We start from the raw sequence: 12,945 nt of genomic DNA on the forward strand, positions 1-12,945 counted from the left end.
CTTCAGAGGATAAAACCATAGCATGGAGTTAAAGTCATGTGATCTCAGGAACTTTACAGCTCACTTGTTAATTTACTATACCTTGTAGAAATTTTATTGCCATTTTTGTTATATTCAGAAGAAATAGTGATAGTATAAAGAAGAAACGGAGTTTTCAGGAGCATAAAACTGACTTTAGATAGAGACTTGCAAATGAGAGGAATTTTATGTTTATAACTTTCAGAAGGTTTTGGTATTATATTTCAAAACAAACAGGAAATTTTAAAATCATTTGATTCATTAACAAATAGGATGAGGTTGAGATCTAAACAGTTCACAGAATCTCAAACATTTTGCGATATCAGACACTGACTATCTGGGGCAGGCAACTGTAACTTACCCAGGATATGACAGCGAATGAAGAGGCACTGATTGGCAACTATGACACAGGAGTCTTGCATTCCAGTCTACCAGTCTTTCTAAAAATCATCACTAATTTTTTGGGTACGACTAAGAGTAAACTACAGAATAAACTGCACATACTAAAGGGTAAGCGGCAAAAGAAATCACACGTCCTGTGCAATACACAAAATAACTGAATGAGCAATGCGGCAGACACCTGAGCACACCATACAATACTCAGCACAGCTTGGATTAGGGCTTTTCTCAGGCAGTTCGCTTTGGCCATGATTGTACCACGTCTCTGAATTTCCATGTATTTTACCAAGCTCCTTTTGACATCTTGCAGTCTTTCCTCTGACTGTACAGGCCCACAGTCTGACTGTGTTAGAAGGCTGTACAGCCTGTTAGTGTAGTGGTCACCCCTTTCCACTGTCCCCAGGCTCTCAGTCAAGTCCATGAGCTCCTTCACGTGGTCATCCCGGATGCTCCCTGTAGCACGGTTGTCAAAGGCACACACTCGCCCCCCACACGCTGCCACCAGCTCGCTTAGGGCTCTGTTGTCTGAGCCTTGGATATAATCCCTCAGGGAGCCTCCCTCGAGGTCTTCCTTGCGGGTGAAGACAATAACTGTGTGCTTCATGGCACCCTCTCCGAAGATCTCCTTCACCCCCTGAACAGCCTGCTGGTCCTCCGTGGTGAATCGGCCCAGTTGTGTCACCAGGAGCAGCACGTGGGGGCCTGGGGCAGAGAGCAGGTAGCACCTCTGCACCTCTTGGTACAGGGAGTCAGAGAGGTGCTTGCCGCAAAACATATCTGGTGTGTCAATAACCACCACCTCTCTGTCTCCCCAGCTGCCCCGACTCTCACTGCAAGTCTGCGTCAAGGACCGGGCACTCAGCCTGGACTCAAATGCTGGCTTCTGGAGGATGCTGTTCCCTGTCGCACTTTTGCCAGTTCCCGTTTTGCCCACCAGAATGATTCTCAGCTCTGATCCTCTGGCACAGTGAGCTGGGTGACTCTTTGTATGAGGTCCTGCTAAGAGCAAGTTTACTTAGAAGAAAAAGACAAATAACACATGATATCGCTTATATGTGGAGTCTCCCCCCCAAAAAAAGGATACAGATGAACTCACTTACAAAAAACAGCTATAGGGGCTTCCCTGATGGCCCAATGTAGAGGACGCAGGTTCAATCCCTGGTCAGGGAACTAAGATCCCACATGCTGCAGGGCAACTAAGCCCATGCGCTGCAAGAAAAGGCTGTGTGCTGCACCTAGCTAACCCGCACAATACATCAAAGAGTCCCAAGTGCCGCAATGAACCCGATGCAGCATAAATAAATCACAGAAACCAGACGTGGACTCACAGACATGGAGCACAAACTTATGGCTACTAAAAGGGAAAGGGGCAGGGGAGGGATAAATTATGAGTTTGGGATTAAAATGTACACATTACTATATATAAAATAACAAACAAGGACTACTGCAGAGCACAGGGAGCTGTACTAAATATCTTGTTATAACCTGTAATGTAACAGTGTCTAAAGAGAATATATGTGTGTTTGTGTGTAGACCTAAATCGCTTCATTGCATACCTGAAACTAACACAACATTGTAAATCAACTATATTTCAATTAAAAAAAAGGTGAAAAAAGAGCAAACTTATTTTGTTATTACCATACTGTCATGCCAATGGAATATTTTTAATGATAAGGAAATATCTGGGAGAAGATACTCTCATAATAAATATATTGTATTTATAAAGTAGAAGCTGAGTCTATGATCAACAAGATAATGATTTTAAAGCATCTAGCTTTCTCTAGGTCTGCAGGGCATTGTCATATTGGATCCAAGAAAACTGGGGGATGAGATAGAATTAGAAATGTATCTTGTCATTCAGTTTGTCTATATCACTCGGTTCTGGCCCCCTAAAAGGCAAATTTTCTGAAGATCAGAAATGTGTAGCCAAGATGGTGGTTCCATCTCCAGGTGGGTAAGTAACCTGCTTGTTCCAGGGCCAGAGATGGTTCCTCTGACCTTGTCTGGGCAGAGATGTGGTCACGATCACCAGTGAAATGATTGGACCAGGGAAATTGAAATGAACAGTGCAAAGTTATTCTCTCTGATGAAGAAACAGTTTCTGGCTCATATTGTGATTCTAGAGGATAGCATGATTTTTATACAAACTAGGCACAAAATAGGGCTTCCTTGAGAGCTCAGTTGGTAAAGAATCCACCTGCAATGTGGGAGACCTGGGGTCGATCCCCGGGTTGGGAAGATCCCCTGGAGAAGGGAAAGGCTACCCACTCCAGTATTCTGGCCTGGAGAATTATATGGACCATGAAATCCATGGGGTCACAAAGAGTTGGACACCACTGAGTGACTTTCCCTTTCACTTCAGGCACAGAGTAGGGTAGAAATGCCACGCACAGGAGGTCACTTACTCACCAGAGGGACTGCCTTCATTTTGGCCCGTGGCTGTTCCTGAGGGACAGAGAGACCAGAGGTCAATTAAAAAATGATCACTTTCGAGTTATGACACATGAAAGAACCTTATATTTCTTGAGCATGTTCACAACCATGCCTCAGTTGTCTGCACAAAGCTGAGGAGGTGGGTGGAAAGAATTACGATCACTGGTTTACAGAGAAATGTAGTCACTTGCTCAGAGTTCACTCAGTGAGTCAGAAGATTGGGTTCGTTTGTGGCCCCACTTGCTGCGTCTTACCCCCACTCCCACCTCTCCTCTAGGGTCCCTCCTCCGTGGGGGACCTCCCCCCCCCGCCCCCTCTCTTGCTTTCCGTGGCCTTCTTTTGTTTCCTTTCCAGGTCTGCCATGGTTGTCCGAGGCTGAGTCCTCTTTCCTTCCCTCCTCCCCACCTGCTCCCATCCTTAGCTCTCCACTTGCCGCCAAACCCCTGCCCTCACACGGAGGACTTTCTGAGAGACTCAGTGAATTAAAAACGCGACTCGGGAAAGTGCACTCTTCTTCAAACCAGAAATGTGCTTTATTTGATCTGTTAGTTACTTGAATTTTCCTCTTTCCACAAGAAGCCTTGCCATTTAGTTCCCTTTCCTATGCAGAGGGAAGTATCTTAAAAACTGACAACCTGTACCAAGCGACATGGCACAGAAAACTCTTGTGTTAATGAGCAAGTTCTTCCCAGTCAGCCCTTTTGTGTAATGTTCTCTTTGCCACAATTGTGTAAACCAAATTCCAAGAAGATTAAAGGTCCTGCAAACTGGCCTCACTTTAGCATCACTCTGTTTCCCTGAAAACAGGGCAAATTTGTTTAGACTTTTTTTTTTCTTTTTCAAGCATAGCCTGAAAACTAGGAATGAACGGCACAGAACTCTCACGAGTGTGGGCTTACCTGAGTTATCGTTGAAAGAAACAGATGCTTCCTTGTTCAAATCTGTGACTTGACAGTTCAGCTTCAAGAGAGAGAGAGAGAGAGAGAGAGAGAGAGAGAGAGAGAGAGAGAGAGAGAGAAAAGCTGAAAATCTAGTCTGCTTCTTCCTCTCTTGAATCTCCAGTGAGCTTCTGTGCTGCAACAGAGCCCCTGCACCATGACTGTCTGAAATTCTCTTTTTAAAAATAAACAGTTAAAATGGCAAAATTTAATGAGTCATTTGTTGTCGTTTGTTGTCCTTGCCTCAGTTGAAAAAACAAACAACATTTGAATTGTTTAAAGTGGAATAAAAGGGAGGCTGACGATGCTGGGAGATTTGATTCCTTCCCCCATCCCAAGGCTGTGTCCCTACATTTACAAGTTTGCCTGAATGCAACCCTCCAAGGCCTCCCAGGAGAAATAACCTTATCCACACTTAGCAGTGATTGTTCTAAAGGCAAGTGCCACTGCAGGGGCAGAAAGTATGCGCTTGGGGGCAAGGACAGGGCGCTGTGCAAGGGGAGAGTACAGAAAGGGGAAATGAGAGAGGGAGATGCCTGTCTGAATGCATTTGGAAATGACTCATTCATGGTTTCTTTGCTTTTCCTTTGCTCAGCTACACAGTTCAGGGCAGCCTCCCTGGGGGAGCAGTGATCCGGGCAGTGTCTACAATGATCTAGGCAATGTCTACAATAATGCTCTGAGTGTCTACAGTCAGCGGGAACGACCCAAAGGGTTAAATTTGAAATCACTCAAATGTTTTTATCTTTATTTCTGTGACATTCAGCGCAGTAGGGACAGAGGAAATGTGGGACTTCTTAGGCAGCCTTTAAACATCCCAGATCAGTAGTGATGCACTTCACTTTCCCTACCAACTGTTGATGAGAAACGATTCCCAGGCCCGGACCTCATCATACGAGAGGCTGGAAAACACAGTGCAGCGGGACCCAGGGGGACACCACTGTTATCACTGTTTTGAGTTCTTCCACATCCTTTACTTTGTAGTCTTCTACTTAATAACAGTAATCTCTTCCTAAAAACAAAACATTCTGTGTCAAAACACTAACAGGGACCTATTTCCAATTGTTTTATATGAAAACAAATATAATGCAATATCGAATTCAAAACCCACTGATTTTCTAAATCATATGTAAAATTCAGTAAAGCACCTCTATAAAACTTTCCATAGAATAAAACAGCGTAAAATATTGCTATTTTGAATACCCAAAATGTTTTTGATTTATGAAAGAAAGGTATTGGATAATGTAAGTATCCTGACAAATAACTCAATTAAAAATGGGCAAAGGACCTGAATAGATATTGTTTCAAAGAAGACATACAAATGGCCAACAGGTACTTGAACACATGCTCAGCATCACTATTTATCAGGGGAATGTAAATCAAAACCATCCTGAGATTGCATCTCACACCCGTTAGGATGGCTATTATTACAAAGACAGGAGAGGAGTGTTGGTGAGGATGTGGCAAATTCATGTGTTGGTAACATGTATCACTCAATATGAATGTGGTCAAATTATTTTTCCATTGTTAAAGAACTATGTCTTTTTAATTGATATCTTCTCATATATTTGTTTTTTGTGCTGTGCATGCTTGGTAGCTCAGTCATATCTGGCTCTTTGTGACTCCATGGACAGTAGCCCACCAGGCTTCTCTGTCCATGGGATTTTCCAGGCAAGGATACTGGAGTGGGTTGCCATTTCCTCCTCCAGGGGTTCTTCCTGACCCAGGGATCACACCCTCATCTCCTACATCTCCTGCATTGGCATGTGAATTCTTTATGATTGAGCCACGTGAGAAGCTCAGAATATATTTGTTACTCATGGTTAAATTCTGTTAATCCTTTTGATATTGATTTGGAGAAGTTCTTTATGCAGTCAAAATGATCATTTTACATCCTCTTCTTGGATTAAAAAAAATCTAATTTCATTTGCTGTTAGTTTATTGTGGCTAGTATCTAGAAGAACCCACAGTTTGTTGTGATCCACAGAGATGACAGAGGATGAGGTGGTTGAATGGCATCACTGACTCAATGGACATGACTTTGAGCAAACTCAGGGAGATGGTGAAGGACAGGGGAGTCTGGCGTGCTGCAGTTCATGGGGTGGCAAATAGTCAGACACAACTTAGTGACTCAACAACAACAACAAAATCTAGAAGAATGTTCAAAAATCACAATATAGTAGGCCTCCTTAACTTGTTTCTAACTTTTGTGGCAATAGCTCAATGCTTCCAGTTAAGTAAATTACAAGCTTTGAGATTGAGATGGAAATTATTATTGTAAAAATGTAACCAATTATTTAGTTCAGTCTCTCAGTCACGTCTGACTTTTGCAACCCCATGGGCTGCAGCACGCTAGGCTTTCCTGTCCATCACCACCTCCTGGAGCTTACTTAAGCTCATGTCCATTGAGTCGGTGATGCCATCCAACCATCTCATCCTCTGTTGTCCCCTTCTCCTCCTGCACTCAATCTTTGCCAGCATCAAGGTCTTTTCCAATGAGTCAGTTCTTTGCATCAGGTGGCCAAAGCATTGGAGCATCAGCTTCAGCATCAGTCCTTCCAATGATTATTCAGGACTAATTTCCTTTAGGATGGACTGGTTGGATGTTGCAGTCCAAGGGACTCTTAAAAGTCTTCTCCAACACCACAGTTCAAAAGCATCAATTCTTGGGTGCTCAGCTTTTTTTTATAGTCCAACTCTCACATCCATTGGAGAAGGCAATGGCAACCCAATCCAGTACTCTTGCCTGGAAAATCCCGTGGATGGAGGAGCCTGGTAGGCTGCAGTCCATGGGGTCACAAAGAGTTGGACACTTACTGAGTGACTTTGCTTTCACTTTTCACTTTCATACATTGGAGAAGGAAATGGCAACCCACTCCAGTGTTCTTGCCTGGAGAATCCCAGGGACGGTGGAGCCTGGTGGGCTGCCGTCTATGGGGTCGCACAGGGTCAGACATGACTGAAGCGACTTAGCAGCAGCAGCAGCTCACATCCATATAAGATTACTGGAAAGACCAAAGCTTTGACTAGACAGACCTTTGTTGGCCAATTATTAGATGCTAAATTTTTACCAAATTACTTTCCAACTGCTAAGGCCATGATTGGATTATGTTGCTCCATAGCTTCATAATACATTAAATTATATGAAAATATTTCCTCATATTGAATCTTCTTTGAACACCTAGGACAAATCTTTATCATCTAAGTTATTGCTGTATTTTATTTGATAATAGCTAATTTTGAGGTTCTGCATTCCTTTGTGAGTAATTTTATTCCTTTCTAAAACAAAGAGATTCTTTTCCTTTTGATTACCCTGGTTTGGGAGTCTCCTTTTCCTTCTGAACATATCAACCATGATGTTTTCCTTGAGTAGATACTTGCACTACAGAAGAATCTTGGTTCTGTCTTTAAAGAAAATAAGATTTTTACCATCACCACCTTTCTCCATCTTCTCTTCTTTTCTTAGGCAAGTCTGACATTGAATGAAGATTATACAACATAGTGATTTTTTTTTTTAAGAAAAATGTCAGTGTGCATCAGGAATGTATAATAGATGAGTTTAACTGATTGGAGTGGGGTTGTCAGGAAAGACTTCTGAGAAAAAGTAACATTGTTTGAAAGTCAAAGTCAGTCAGTTGCATCTGACTCTTTGTGACCTCATGGACTATACCAGTTGGTGGAATTTTCCAGGCAAGAATACTGGAGTGGGTAGCCTATCCCATCTCCAGCAGATCTTCCCAGATGAGGAATTGAAACAGGATCTTCTGCATTGCAGGCAGATTCTTTACCAACTGAGCTGTTGGGGAAGCCCAACATTGTTTGAGCTGAACTTGAAAAGTGAGGGAGGTGGGGATTGGAGGTATTTCCAGGAATAAGTCACACCACATTCCAAGGCAAGTGACCACATGGAGTTCTCAGGTATTTAAAGGAAGCCAAGGATGGCTAGAACCCAGAGGCAGAAAGTCAGATTATGTAGAAATGAGGTTGGAGATCAAGACAGGGATTTGTCAAGTTTTGGTCCTAAATGTTTTCTTGCGAAACAATGGAAACTCCCTCTGGGACTGACTTGGGGCTGTAGTGTCCTGGCCCCGAATATGAGTTGTGTGAAGAATGGGTAGGAAAGTCCTGTCCCTTGTCCTTCTTTATATGATCTGCATTTGGGGATCTTTCCTGGGGTCTTCCTCAATGTTCTCTTTCACTTCCTCTGCCTCCCCACTCACTCCACTCAGGGCGTGGAAACAGACCTATTGTGGTTCAGGTGAGCTCGAGAAGTACCCTGGCTGTGACTTCTGAGGCAAGCCCTCTGCCTCAACTATTTCCTGACACCCTCCCCCATGCTCAGGACTCTGTCAACCCTTCACTTTTTTCCAACCACTTCCTGCATAAAATGCTTTCTTGTTTCACCTCTTGTTCTAAGTTCAACTATGTCTTGAGAAGAGCTTGGTTTGGGGGCATTTCTTTTGAACCAAGAGAGAAAAATAACTGTTTGTTATTCTGTCTGCAAAAGGAAACCACAAGACCCAGAGCTACTCCTGAGGCAAGCTCCTTCCTCTGAGAGGAAAACCAATTTATCAGGTGTGATCCAAAGGGGCTGAAACCCCCTCTACCAAACACCACCTGCCTTTCCTCTCTTTCAAGTAAAGCTCTTCCAGGAGGTGCTTAGGCAAAGAAAATAGCATACAGGGAGAGAGACTGAGAAAGAAGTCAAACGGGGCTGAATACAGGTTGAAGGAGTTCAAACGAAGAGTTAAAGCTTCAAGTCCTCCAAACACCATTATATAGTCTGAAAGTTTTGGCTGTTGTAGCCTATGGCCCTTTACTCTCAGATGTACAGGGTATTTTAAAAGAGGTGGATACCTCAGATCTAACTTGCTGCCAGATCCTGGGTTTGAATATTGAAACTGTATTGAAGTATTCAACTCCATTGAAACTGTATTCAACTCCATTCAACTGTATTCAACTCCATTGAAACTGTAGGGATGGCTCTATTTGCTCTAGTTCTAACTTGCTGTCCTCACCTGCCCACCCCCACCTTCCATCAGTTTTAGTTTCCCAGGGCCCATCAGTGACCACGGATGACCAAAACACATCCTCTGTATACTCAGTGGGGTTTGGGAAACATGCCATTTCAATTCCTGTTTGGTCACTGACCAGCCATGTGCTCTTAAGGCAAATCTGACCTTAATTTCTTTCATCTTCAAATGATAAAAAACTTCAACTATTGACAGAATTATCAGAATTAAGTGGAAAAATGTATGGAAAGTATGCCACCCCAGTGCCTACCACTGTGATTTCTAAGCCTTAGCTTGCACCAGTGTGCCTGAAGAACTTGTGAAAACACAGAGGGCTAGGCAACATTCCTAGAGTTTCTGAATTAGGAGGATTTGGTGAAGCCTGAAATGTGGGAGTTCTAACAAATTCCCAGGTGATATGAGTGCTGTTGGGCCAAGGACCTTACTTTGAGGACGACTGCCCTAGGTCATTGTCATCATTTGCATTGAAGCTGGGTTACCATCATGTGCCCAGAACCAACTATAAATAGAAGTAGTAGTTTTATCCTTGAGGCACTTTTAGTTTCTGGTTTCTCCATACATGGGTCATCTAGGACATTTCCTGGTTGTCCAAAGCACTCCTACATTTGCTTTGAGGTCCATTCTAGATGAGAGGGTCCAGGGCTGACTTTCTCACCCAAAGCCTTTACATTTCACATGTGCTTTGTCTATCCCCTTTAAGATATCCTGGTAGCTGATTTAATCTGAAGTGAAAGACCTTTTACAGAAAATGCCTTAGCCCTGTGGTGCTCAAATTTTTACTTTGCATCAGACTCACTTGGAGGGTTTGTAAAAACACAGATGGCTACACTCTAATCCTGGAGTTTCTGGTTCAGTAAGTTCACTCTAATCCTAGAGTTTCTGGTTCAGTAAGTTTGGGATGGAGCTCAAGACTGCATTTCTAACAAGTCTCTAGTTCAAGCTGATGCTGCAGGTCCATGGCCCACACTTTGAGAAGCCCTGGTCTATTACGCAGTAAGTCTGCAAAGTAGTTGATAGTAGCATTTTCCATGACTCAGGAGATGATCAGAGTAAGTGGCCATTTAGATAAACTATAGATAGATTCAGATGTCTCTGATGTGCCTGTCATGTGTCAGAAGATGAGGTCAGGGAAAAAAGAAGAAACCTATATGACTTCCTTTCTACAGGTGTCTTCATATATTGATGAGGAGACAAGAACTGACACTGTGGAATAGTGGCCAGGAGGCAGTGTCTGATTGATGGGAGGAGGGCTGATCAGTGATCTCAAGTTGACATGTAGGAAGTCATGGAGGAGATTTTCTCTAAAGGATGGGAGGATGGGATACATGGAGTGCTTTGGGGATAAGCAGACAGGTGGGAGGAAGTGGCATGAGTGATGATTTGGAGGTAGAAGCATTATATGGGTGGAAGAAGAGCACAAGTGAACTATGTGAAACAGACACCACTACCATTTAATTACTTTGACCTAAACACTATGCACACGAGTTTGGGTGAACTCCAGGAGTTGGTGATGGACAGGGAGGCATGGTGTGCTGTGGTTCATGGGTTTGCAAACAGTCAGACATGACTGAGCAACTGAATTGAATTGAACTGAAGTGAAACACTGTGTTTTATATCTTCTTCTTACCTAATACTTACAGCCACACTGGGAAGTACAGATTATTATATCCATATCTACATAAGTAAAAACAATGTTCAGAAAAGTGAATAACTTGAACAATTTAGAGAATAAGTGTGGGGTTAGAGCCAGGAAGGGGACTTTGAGGACCCCAGGCCTATTGCTGTGTCCCCAGGGCTAGTGTGTGTAGCAAAATGTAAGGAGATGGGGCTGTGAAGAAAAAGTTTGCAGCCTGAGGTAAATCTGTCAATTCCAGGCCAGGGAGTATGACCTGAGATCTACAATGGGGGTCTCTTGAGCAACAGACACAGGATAAAGCTGAGTTGCATAATCTTGATTTGGTAAGAGGAGACTAAAGAAGTGAAACTGAGACAATAGGAAGTTACCATCTATCCACTGAAATTCCTGTTTTTCTTTCCCTTCTCCCTTTTTTTCTGACTCCACCAATCCTGCGTTACCCAGCATCAGTCTAGGTCTCTCTTCCACTTCCTCTCCTATCTTTCTTGCACAATGTCTTTTTTTAAACAAACAAAGAAAACTGAAGTATAGTTGATTTACAATGTTATCTTAGTTTCGTGGGGCTTCTTAAGTGGCTCAGTGAATCTGCCTGCTGATGAATCTCTTGCAGAGGACACGGGTTCAATCGATCCTTGGGTCAAGAACATCCCCTGGAGGAGGAAATGACACCCCACTCCAGTATTCTTGCCTGCAGAATCCCACGAACAGAGGAGCTTGGCAGGCTACAGTCCATGGGGTTACAAAAAGTTGGACAGGACTAAGTGACTGAGCATGTACGTGCTTAGTTTCAGGTGAACAGCAAAGTGATTCAGTTATACATACATACGTATTCTTTTTCAGATTCTTTTCCATTATAGATTATCACAAGATATGGAATATAGTTTCCTGTGCTACAAGTAGGCCCTTGTTAGTTATCTATTCTATATATAGCAATGTGTATCTGTTCATCCCAAACTCCCAGTTTATCTTTCCCCTCTTTCCCCTTTGATAAGCATGTTTATTTTCAATGTCTGTGAATCTATTTCTGTTTTATAAATGAGCTCACTTGTATTTTTTTTAGATTTGACATATAAGGATATCATGTGTCTTTGTCTGACTTGCTTCACTTAGTGTGATAATCTCTAGGTTCATCCATGTTGCTGCAAATGGCAAGATTTCATTCTTGTTTATGGGTGAACAGTATACCACTGTATTTATGTGCCACAGTGTCTTTATCCATTCATCTGTTGATGGGCTTTTAGGTTCACACAACATCTTTTTAACTCTTGACCCCAGTTCTTGATCCCACTATACCAGGGAGTTTGAGAGACCCAACCTCACGAGAACACCCTTCCCTTCAGTTCTGGTTTGGGGTCCTGGCAGATTTGAGAACCGGTGAGTCTGAGGGTCACAAAGAATACAGAGGCACTAGATTTTCTGGAAAGGCTGTTCCAGACTCTGCCCGAGCTGCTCCTCGGAGACTTCTTCAACTTAAGTACATACACAAACACACACACACACACACCCACACACACCACAAACTCTGGTGCTCAGCCCCCAGCCCATTCCCAGCCTGTCCTGCTTTCAGGTCTTATTCTTTCTGAAGATTAGCATCCTCATGGAAGAATGTTTTTCACAGGTTAATTTAATCTGGATACTGGCAAAGATTTTCTTTTTTAAGAGACGAAGGACATTTCAGGGAGCAGACTGACTGTTAGGTTAGGGTGGTCAGAGATTGTTACAAAACCCCCTTTCATATAAGCAAGACCTACTGGCAGTGAGACACATTGACACAATGGCAGGAACTTGAATTCCTACCTAGAAAAAACTGTATTGTGGTTAACAAAGGGGGCTGTATTAGCTCCAAAAGCCCTTTTTCCGCTGCATTAAAATATATAGGGGCTTTCCCCCAGTCTTCCCCTAAAATCATCTCTGCCTCTTCCTATTAAGACATTAGATCTTCCCTCTCTGAGTGTCCTTCAGTATTCATTATGCTTGTGGGTGACTTTAAGACTTTTGCATCAGCTCACAGTTGCTGGTTTGCTCCTGTGAGCCCCCTCAGCACTGGACATTCCCACTGTCATCTCAGCACTTGTGCCTCTTGTTAACACAAATAGAGTGAAAAAAATATGTGTTGAGATCAAAAGATGGAAGTTGTGGGCAAGGGGCTGCCACTGTATTTTATGGGCAAGGCTCATAAAGTTTCTGAGCAGCATTTGTTTATGGTTAAAATGAAGGTTGTGGCCAATGGTCTGAGGTCTCATTTCTTAGCATACCCAGTGAGTATGAGAGTCCAGATCACCCAAGAGCATGATCTCTTCCTCACAAACCCATAAATCCTCAGAAAGCTGGTCAGAATGCACTTTTCACTTTGCAGGGCTGGCTCAGAGGACCAGTGCTCCCTGATGAGAGATCCTAGGTGGTGACCAGTCCAGGGGAGGGACAGTGACAAATCTGGGAAACTTACAATAAAGAGTCCTACCAGGGCAATAGCAATAAAAGCCAGCCT

At 43.1% G+C, this 12,945-nt stretch overlaps 1 protein-coding gene across 1 annotated transcript; it reads right to left on the reverse strand.

Annotated features, from left to right (window-relative positions):
• On the reverse strand, positions 103 to 1,751 carry GIMAP2 (GTPase, IMAP family member 2). Its single transcript, XM_018047470.1, has 2 exons — positions 1,736 to 1,751; positions 103 to 1,431 (listed from the first exon to the last, which is right to left on the reverse strand). Exons 1-2 carry the CDS (start codon positions 1,749 to 1,751, stop codon positions 419 to 421), a joined length of 1,029 nt encoding a protein of 342 aa, XP_017902959.1. The 3' UTR covers positions 103 to 418.

This window comes from Capra hircus, chromosome 4, assembly GCF_001704415.2.
Source record: "Capra hircus breed San Clemente chromosome 4, ASM170441v1, whole genome shotgun sequence".
In the NCBI taxonomy this organism is placed as follows: Eukaryota; Metazoa; Chordata; class Mammalia; order Artiodactyla; family Bovidae; genus Capra; species Capra hircus.